General features: G+C 41.4%; 1 protein-coding gene across 1 annotated transcript; it reads left to right on the top strand.

The window, feature by feature from the left end:
* The first annotated feature begins 876 nt into the window (after positions 1-876).
* Positions 877-9988, top strand: acbd4 (acyl-CoA binding domain containing 4). Its single transcript, XM_061094695.1, has 11 exons — positions 877-1070; positions 2056-2169; positions 2680-2800; positions 3496-3580; positions 3958-4078; positions 4523-4681; positions 5857-5954; positions 6479-6665; positions 6749-6966; positions 7225-7284; positions 9167-9988. Exons 2-11 carry the CDS (start codon positions 2079-2081, stop codon positions 9293-9295), a joined length of 1269 nt encoding a protein of 422 aa, XP_060950678.1. The 5' UTR covers positions 877-1070; positions 2056-2078; the 3' UTR covers positions 9296-9988.
* Positions 9989-10220: the final 232 nt, after the last annotated feature.

Here is a 10220-nt window from a genome sequence, read left to right as displayed (position 1 = left end):
AGGTATAACACTGTTATTCGTCCCCGTGCACCGAGCTCTGATTTCACCCAAATCACCGTCTAAGTGATGCTCTGAAAATAGTTGATCCTCTAATACTGTCCGCAGTGATTAGGACAATGGTGTTGCGTAATGCGCCTTAATGCGTCCAGTGTGGAACCCGCGCACTGTGTGTAATACAGTGATGGCTCCAGTGGATCTGCAAAGGCCCAGCTTCTGTGCAGTCATTTCAACCTTCTCCTAAATTGTTCTGAAAAAATAGTACTCTGGATCCGATTTTTAACACTGTAAGGAATAATGTTATTTTTTAAGAATAGTGATTCTTCTTACAAGGCGCCACTGGATTTGGAAATTATAATAATTTCATGTTTGTGTCACATGGCGATTAATATATTAATTGTTCATTTCAATTTCTGTCTGTCTCTCTCTCTCTCTCTCTCTCTGTATCACATGCACACACACACACACACACACACACACACACACACACACACACACACACACACACACACATACACACTCATGGTTTGTGAAGGTAAAAATAATGCAAGAAATATAAAAATTAAATTCAAAAAGATAAGCACGGGGTAGGGATTGTACAATATGTTGTACATAAACACGAGAGACTGGAATGTCCAAAGTAGAGTTAGTTCGGTTTTGGCCACGGGAACACTTGGATATAAATGATAAGACAGTTTTTAATTATTTGAAAATAGATTTTGTCATTCCAAGTTTCTGCATCATAATCAAATTTAATTTAAATAGATTTAATCGGATATATTTAATTTTTAACAGTCATATATTTTCTACGGTGTTGCTTTAAATAGCGAAGTGGGCGCGGTCGAATGGGTCATATGACGCGACACGGAAGTCTTCTCCATTAGGCACATCTCGGTGTAGCTCCCAGGTTTCAGGTCAGATCTGTAGGTGACAGTTTCTCCGACTTTACCGTCAAAGTGAAGCCGGAAACAAGTGGAAGTCCAGAAGCTCTCCTGTCTCTCAGTCTCTGTGAAACTGTCCTGCTGTTTGCATGCTGCTGCTCATGGCCGGTGGCGGGACACACACTCACTGAGGTAAGTCAAGTTAGCAAGCTGGTTAGCTAGCTCAGCTAGCTTCCATGTCTTCAACTTCACATGTTGTGTTTTTGTCTCATCAAACCAAACCTGAATTTAGTCACAAGGCGATTCCAGGAATAAATATCCATCAATATTTGCTTCACGTGTATTCGGTACGAAGGTCTAGCTCATCAGTTTGAAAGCTGCATTGCAACTAGAAAGAGTTGTTGTTAGGCCCTGTCATGCTTTCTTTGAGTGTTACACGATTCGTTTCTGACTGCTATTAGCTGAACAAACACTTAAAAACAAATTATAATTAAGTAATTGATGAGTTATTATTTATTACCAAACCAGATAATTAACAAAAGTGACACGTGTTATCATATAAAATAAGTCTGTATATTGTTGGCAAACTAACTGCTGAGAGTTTCTGACAGAAACTTGCATGATAACCAATGAACATCACATACAACATGTTTACTGAGAAGTAAAAACCAGGGGAAGTATATGTGGACATGTCATCACATTCCTTTGAATTTATAAATGCGGGTCAGGCATAATAAAGAACACACTGAGTCTGGGTCCTAAGAACAGGTTTATCAACAAGTTAACCCCTGAAAGCTACAGTAACTGCTTCCAAAGGCATCCCTGCTGTATGATGACTTTTAAGGGGTGAATAACTAATTAGTAAGATAGTATTGTCCTATTTTTAATAAGGCTATATCAATGAATTTCCAAACCCCCAAAAGCTGCTTGGTGTGGATAGTAGTTGACCTCACAAAAATCTCACAAAACAGGACTCAAGGTTTTAACCTCAAGGTTTTAACCTTGAGTCCTGTTTTGTGAGATTTCTTTGAGATATTTGAGCCTTTCCCAGTTTTTATGATCTATGTCACATGCAGTGTTGCATGTGACGTAGATCAAGATGCTTGCCACACACATAGTAAGTTTTGATTTCACTCTTCAACATGACCCTTACATGTATGTTTGTGTTGTGTTTCAGCTCCACCTAGGTTTACAAGGGTCATGCCAGTCCCAGTGATGGACGAGCCTGTGGTCGATCACCGGAAACGGTTTCAGGCTGCTGTGGATGTCATCCATAACCTTCCCAAAAATGGTGGGTAACATTATACAACCAGGTCATGATTGCACAAGCCATGTGAGAGGAAGTTTGCTGCTAGTGAAGTCTTAAGGAGAGTTGAATAAACCTCTTTGTTATTGTTTGATGCACCTGTGGGACTCAGCACTTAATTTAATAATACGGTCCTGTTTCCAGAACAGAAGCCTTGGACCAAGTGCAGCTGTGATTCATGCTGAGTTCTTATGCACAGAGAACAAACTTCATTAAAATGTATTTTCTTTTAACAATGCATTGTGAGTGTGGGGCTGTTCAGTGCTTGTAAACTATCCAGTGTGCAGAAGGATCACTCTGCTGGGTTTTACATAGTATTGACAGTCAGCCAACACCCAACACTATTTTTCTCTAGTTAATTGAAAGATGATGGTTCTCTCGGGTGGATGAAAGCATTTAAAATCCTAAAATTGGTTCTATATATATTATGGCAGCTACTAAATCATCTGGATGGCAACATATGGGAAACATTGATAAATGACTCCTTTGTTACAGGCGTCTACCGGCCCTCCTACGAGGTGATGCTGCGTTTCTATGGTCTGTACAAGCAGGCAGTGTGTGGACCCTGTACAGCATCGAGACCCGGGTTCTGGGACCCAGTTGGCCGCTACAAATGGTGTGTATAAGTGTGGCTTGTATATCACTCTGTAGTTAGATCTGGGTTACTTGTTGTGGCAGACACCTCAGCTCGTACAGACAGCCTGGAGTCTGAAGTGTTTTTGATGTGTTACTAATTGTTTTTTAGTGAGTTTGCCAGTAGATGTTACTAGATAGATAAGCTAAATATTCTTGCATTGAAACTGGTGTGATGTTTCTTTGTATGGATAAGCAATGTTTTACTCATTGTTGCTGGTCATCATTCTATTTGAGTTTACCTCATAGAACAATAGTTACTAAAAAATGGCCTGTGGTTCCGGATCATACCCAGACGCCTTCCTATCTGAACCACGAACCGATAAATTAAGCCATTACATCTGACATCTCTGTTCCATCAATTATGGATTTACTATTGAAAGTTAAATAAATAATGTTGCATTGAATTAACTATACAAATGACTTCCTCAGTACTGCTGTGTTGAATTTTTGTTTATTTATTCACCTGTTTTGTGTAATATAATCTTAAATGCACTTATTTGTCAACTTCATATTAAAACGATGAGGTGAGGGCTACATAGTCATCTAGGAACATCTAGTGGATTTTTCTTTACTAGCCCTAACCCTAACCCTTACAAGCTAAGGAGACATTTGTTCCCAGTAAAGTTGTGTAGTGGCAGACCTGTGTTTTAATTGTTGTACTGGTGTACGTGTTAGGGATGCGTGGAGCCACCTGGGGGAGATGAGCAGTGAAAGTGCCATGGCTGCATATGTGGACGAGATGAAGAAAGTCGCTCAGGAGGTAAAGAACAGATTTATTGATTTCAATCATGCATTTCAGTTCTGTATTGAAAATGGTATTTATGACAACATCTACACCTCCATTTGTAGGAGAGATTTATTTGTATACCCATATCTCAGATAAATGAATGAAAAGGATGATTACACCCTTGCACATAAATCTAACATTTGGCGATCAGGCAATGTTTAGATTATATCCCTAATTTGTTAGGATCAGTTTTTTTTATTTTGTGTCTTATCAGATCGGTTCTCAGTAGCATTGTGAATATGAAGTAGGACATTAAATAAAACTGGATAAATACAATTCAATTCAGCCAAATTCACACAGACATGTATTGTGATGAACAGAGATAAATACAGATTTCCACTGGTCTACAGGTCATCGACACCATGCCTGTGAATGAGAAGACAGTGTCACTCTTCCACCACTTCGAGCATCTCTACCTGGTCATTGATGATATGCCTCAGCCTCCAGGGTCCCTGCTCGCACTTAGAGAAGGTGAGGGGGTCTGCTGCAGGGGGCACGGATGTCAGTTCCCTCCACCTGTGGGGACCCGAACCTGAACGCTTTGTAATGTTCTTCTGGTCCAATAGTTTCAGAAACTGGCCCCACCTTAAAGTCAGCTATTTGCGTCTGAACCTTTTTTTTTTAAACTTTCTGAACAACTTGTAAAAGATAGAGGGATGTTTTATGGTGAAAAGGGGTGTTGCAATAGTCAAGCATGTATTAACATTTCCATCTCCACTCGAGACATAGTGGTCTTGAGCTTTCATAGTGAAAGCTTTACAGTCAAACAGCTGTCACACAGTGCCAGAGCTGCAAACTGTCCCCACTGCAGTTTCCATTATCTCTCAGCTCTACAGGAACTTTATGGAGCTGTGGTGACTTGCTGATGATTACCAGTGTGAATATACATAGAAGAATGTTTGTCTTTTACCACAGGTCTTAAAGCCAGTGAGCATGCTGACGGTCCAGCAGAGATGAAGAGTGAGGAAGAGGAGCCGATGTCTCGCAAAGAAGATTCTTTTCCTCGAGAGGATCCAGACCTGGAGTTCAGCCTGGCTGAGGTTATAGACCTCACAGCCAACCCCATCCCTAATGGTGGGTAAAGAGTGTAGCTCTTTAAAGCACTTTGAGCGGTCATCAAGACAAGAAAACACAACATTAATACAGACCATTTACCATTCAGCTCCTGTCCACACCTCTCCTCTACTATATAAGCTGTCTAATTTTAAAATGTAGTTCTCGTGTGAAAACAGACAAATATTCCCAGGTGGTGTTTATAAAGATCATAGCCAACATTTTGTACGAGGTGATAAAGAGAGCCTGCTGATCAAACCAGATTTAATGATGGTGACTTCTGACCTCATTAATATAGGTGTTAAAGTTGACGATGTTGGCTGAGATGAGGCTTACACAGGAGACAGACAGAGGGACTCCAGCTCTCTGCTGTGCTGTGTAGTTCAGTGTTGGGTGTTATTGATACAGGGCAAAATTGAGAAGTTGCAGTGAGTCTGTTGTTTCAGTCCTGCATTTCCAGTTCTTCATTTGAGTTCAGAAAAGAGGCAGCCCCATGGGCTAATGTGGAATATTCATGAGAGAGTTGAGGGTTGTAGAGCAGAGAGCACTAAGATTGATCCTCATCTTGGTACCAACCTCTATTTAGAGATGTTTCTTTATTCACATCTGTTTATTTATTTAAACTCATTCCAAATCTGAATGTATTTTTCAAAAAACATCAGCGGATATGCTTTTTTATAAGGAGCCTCCCACCTTTGCGTTTCCCAAAATATATTTTGCATTATCTCACAATAGTTTTCCATTCCCATCATGCAACATCCTCATTTAATTTGGCCAACAGGTGCAAAAAGATCAGTCATCTATATACATGCAGTTGTTTTGGTTACGAATTAATCAGACAGCACCTAACAGATAACTGCACTGTGTTCTCATGGAGACACCACACGTCTGTAATGTGGGAAAACAACCAACCATGTGTGTCAGTGACAAAGTTGAGATGAAATGGTTTTAAAATTTTGTATCAGGTTTTTGTGACTAAAAGATTTAAGATTCTCAGTATTATCGCTGTATTTTTAAAAAGTGCAGTAAAAGTTACTGATACACAAGCTGTAGTATTTTTCAAAATTGTTTATATTGTCATCAACAAAAATCAGGTTTCATCCCTAGTTTCCAGTCGGATCAAACTGGAGAATCTGAAGAATAGACATGAAAGCTGCTTTTCTCACTTATGTCAAATCCATGTTGTGCTGCTGCAGACTCTGGGGTGTGTGAGGGCTTGGCGCTGACCAGTGATTCTGAGAGTGAGATCTTCTGTGACTCTGTGGATTCAGTGGAGCAACTCAGTAACATCAAGGTATGACTCACACCGTCAAAAAGCCTGGAGTAAAACTTGTGACGCTGCCAACAAACAGTATAAAGCATGTTTGGAATTCCAGCACCAGTGACTGAATATAATGATGGTTGCCCCCTGCTGGCTGACTTCCTCCATGTTGGTAGATGCTGAACAAAAAAGTCAAAGAACATATCTAGAACTGTTTCTTAAAGATTGTTTCTGTCATTTTAGGTAGTTCTTATCACACTGATGCTTCTTTAAGTGTTTATGTTTCTGATAAGATTAAACAAGTTATTGGCTCTCACTGGTTTAGCATGTGTATTGATAGAACCTTGATACCACGGCTCCACTCCATCACCACAGCATAGACATAAACATAAGATGGCAGCACCTGTATCCATAATACTTGGCTTCTTTTTTACAAATGTGTCCATCTTTATATATAGTCATTGTCCAACACGGTGAAATCACTGTTCCAAAGAGCGGAAGTATTAATTACACTATAAGATATATTTTCTTTTGTTTTCTTCTCCTGGTCTTTACAGATTCCTGTAGGTAAATTCAACGGTTTTCAGAATGGCCACGTGTCGTTGGAGACATCCGGCCGACTGGAGGTCCGGCAGGTGGGAGCGGGTCAAGGTGGAGAGGGCGGTAGCGATGGGAAGGGTCAGGGTCCCACCAGCAGGAGGCGAGACAGTGGGCGGGAAGGTTCCAACCACAACTGGAGAGAACGTAAGCTGTTATCACCGGCGCTTTGCTCTACTCTTTTCTCACACTTGCCATAAGCAATGCTTGGCCTATGTTGTTGTCCTTAGGCGGTGTCCCTCAGGGAAGTCCAAGGTGGGGGGGCCCAGGTGGCGGCGGCGGCGGTGGGGCTGGACGAGGAGGAGGGGATGGTTCCGAGGGCGGGGCAGAGAGGATCCATGACACCCAGCTCCAGCAGCAGATCATGGTAGCACTACGGAGGCTCCGAGAGGACATGAGGAGTGTGATGGACCGGCTGGAGGTTGTGGAGAGGCTCGCTGCCACACATGTAAGCTTCTGATGATCATTCTGTTCTGTCACACACTAGTGAAGATATACATCTTTAAAGAGAACACCTCACACATATACTTTCATTTTTAAAAAAAAGGATCTCATGGATCAGTTGTGATACTCATTCTACTTAGTAGGAGACATTTACTGTGGGTTTGCCTCTGTGCCTGGGATCTGTGGACAAAAAGACAAATCTAGAACATTACCAGACCAGCCCTTTAACTCCCTGAGATCATTGCTGCTTTCTGTGTGATAGGCTCAGGGCTCAGAGTGGAGGACATGTCTGCAGTGTGAAACCACAGCTTCACATCAGCAGGTAAGAACGTCAACTCTTATATTTCCAAATGTGTGTGTTCAGCAACTGTTGCTCATGAATGTACTCAACGGAAGTCTAACTAACCTCTGAACGTGGGCATGATAGTTGATTCTGGACCTTGGTAACAGGTCAGCAGGTCAAACTGTCGATCAGTTAAAAATGCATCGTGACGACTTTAAATTGACGACTTTAAATCGATGCAGAGACAGATCATATCAACATATTCGATTCATGTTTTCTGCTACGCTAACGATTTAGCTATTTCCATCCTCTGCATAATTATAATCACCGCTGCTGTAGGATTAGGACAGACACACATTAAAGATCCAGTCGTCTTTTATCATGTCAGAGTCATCTTGTCTGAGTGTCGTCCCCTCCACTCTCTCACTGACCTGCGCTAAGTAATAAACACAGACACTAATCAGAAGTTATGACCTGAACAGTACTGACGTTTATGTTGTTCATCTGCTACACACAACACGAGACAAGCAATCAGGACATCAGGGTTAAAGTGACCGGAATGGCTCAGACTTTGTGAAAAGACATGACGTACGCCATTTTCTTTGTATATAGAGCAGGAAGGTGAGACCTGATGACAAGTGGTCAACTCAGAACAGGGCATTTGGTTGACAAGATCATTTTCTTACCCCCGACTTGATTGTTTGGTTCAGTCTCACAGTTCTCATCGACTGCGTTTAGAGAATGGGCAGTGATGAACCCTCTGAACATTAGACTCATAAGCTGGACACAGACCCTACGCCAAATAAATGACTGAGCGGCTTCATGTCTACTGGGAGGGGGGATAACATATTTTCCAACAACCTTAGATATATTTACAGCTTGTAGTTTGCCTTCCTCCAAGTTACCAAAGGACCTTCGTACAGGGAATCTTGTTACTTATCCACATTCACAGACTTTGCTCCCCTAAGAGGTCACGATGGCCTCTGCCGGAATGCTACAGATTAGATGTATTGTGTCAAAGAGGGGACATCCTGTCTGGGAAGTGTGTGGATACAGAGGTTGACCATGAGATACGAAATGCTTCTTTGTACTTCAAGCTTTCTGGTTTGACGGTCAGCATGTACGTTAAACCAAAAATCTCCCCTGGATACAGATCCATGTTGTAATAAACTCATACTGTATATTCAAGTAAGGACAACTGAGGCTCATCGAGTTAATTCTGATTTGGTAGATACTGATTAGAAGTTCAGCCATCTCCATCACACATCTGTGCACTTGGTTGCAAAGAGCAGGCACACAAAATGGCCAAGGACAACAGCTGAAAACTGTTGAGCTAACTCAGGGGTAGGCAACCTTTACTATGGAAGGAGCCATTTTGGCCCCTCTTTCCCCAAATTAAATCTGTCTGGAGCCGCAAAACATATTTGATAACACAGGTTATAAAGTTATATATATATATAGTTACAATATATATAAAAACTATGGTTGGTTGCATTTATAAAATTATAGAAAGACAATAAAAACAACTGTATAAGTAAGGAAGTAAGTAAGTATATGCTTGAAAAAAGTTATTAAATGCCGTTTTTAACTGTAGGCTCCAGAGCCGCAGGTTGCCGACCCCTGAGCTAACTCATTTACAGTCATTTAGCTGTTGATTAATGTGCATTGTCCCTGTCAAATAAACAAATGAATGGGGAAAAAAATGGTACTGTTCAGTACTGTTTTAAAGTTTGTGTTTTCGTTGTATAATGTGTTTTGTTTATATTGAACTCTTCAGCCACTATGAAAAACATAACCTCTCAGGAGAAGCTCTCACATAGACATAGTGAAAGCCAGTTGTCGGGTGTGTGATTACTACGTTCTTTAAACTCCTGCTCGTCTTCTTTGGGATGAATAATGGACTGATTGATTTTTCTCTCAGGAGGAGGGGTGGTGGCCATTTGACGTGTCGGGTCAGACAGTGCTGCTCTTCATGGTGTGGCCCTTTGTGGCTCAGGGTGTGGTCTACATGCTGAGGAAAGCCCAGAAGAGAAGACACATATCTTCGTGAATTGACACTCAACCATTCAGCCACAGCGATCCATCGGTGCGAGGAGTTCCATTTCTACAGCAGAAATGATTAATACCAGTATGAATTCACAAGAGGGATTCCTCCTCCACCTCCACCCTGAACACCAGGAGGAGGGAGAGAACTTTGTGGACTGTCTGTTGAGAGACAAATGTACCTCAGGATCCAGAAATCCGCTCACTCACTGCAGATTCTTTATAAAAAATATTCAAGTGGCTTCATGAGCTGGCCTGTGCCGGGCAGCAGGAATCAGATTATCAACACGATATTGTTTTCATCAAACCTGAAGATGTGCTTATACTGATCATGACCAGCCTGAATTAAAGACTCAGATTTTATTATTAATATATTATGTTAGCGAGACCTAATGTGCATTCTCCCTGTTCCTCTTCTTCTGGTTTTGCTTCCACACCATCAACATCTACGGAAAAAACAGAACGTTTGCTGTGAGTGTTGAGACTCCTTGTGTTTTCATTTGTAAATGTTGTGAGCTCAGGTTGTGGGTCAGTGTCTCCTACATTGAATTTGTGTGTAATCGTTCTGGTGCTGCATCTCTTTGACGTCCTGTACGTTACAGTGCACTCAGACACCTTTAGCTTTTTACACGTTCCATAATGTGTCCTAATTCTAAAATAAATAAACGAACAAGGCAACAACAAAACAAAATGTGAAAAAGGTGAGGGTGAGTGAATCTTTCTGAATGCAACGCACAGCTCAACTGTTTGATCACAGTGTAACTTCACCATCTCACTTTGTAGATCCATCATCACGGTACAAAATCACATTCTCCCTTTTCATGTTGAACTACTGTAACTGCAGGCATAAGCAATTACTAAGTACCCAGACTGAGATACACCCATCAGCTCTACCAGTTGATACTGGGCGAGAGGCAGTACAGCGTGGACAG

Source organism: Limanda limanda, chromosome 21 (genome assembly GCF_963576545.1).
Source record: "Limanda limanda chromosome 21, fLimLim1.1, whole genome shotgun sequence".
NCBI lineage: Eukaryota > Metazoa > Chordata > Actinopteri > Pleuronectiformes > Pleuronectidae > Limanda > Limanda limanda.
Note: the sequence above shows the minus strand (reverse complement) of the source record. Positions and strands in the feature narration are given on the sequence as shown.

Coding starts and splice junctions, on each gene's coding strand:
- acbd4 (XM_061094695.1), top strand. CDS start 2,079: ATGCCAGTCCCAGTGATGGACGAGCCTGTGGTCGATCACCGGAAACGG. Junction 2,170..2,679: donor CCATAACCTTCCCAAAAATG/GTGGGTAACATT, acceptor CCTTTGTTACAG/GCGTCTACCGGCCCTCCTAC. Junction 5,955..6,478: donor AGCAACTCAGTAACATCAAG/GTATGACTCACA, acceptor TGGTCTTTACAG/ATTCCTGTAGGTAAATTCAA.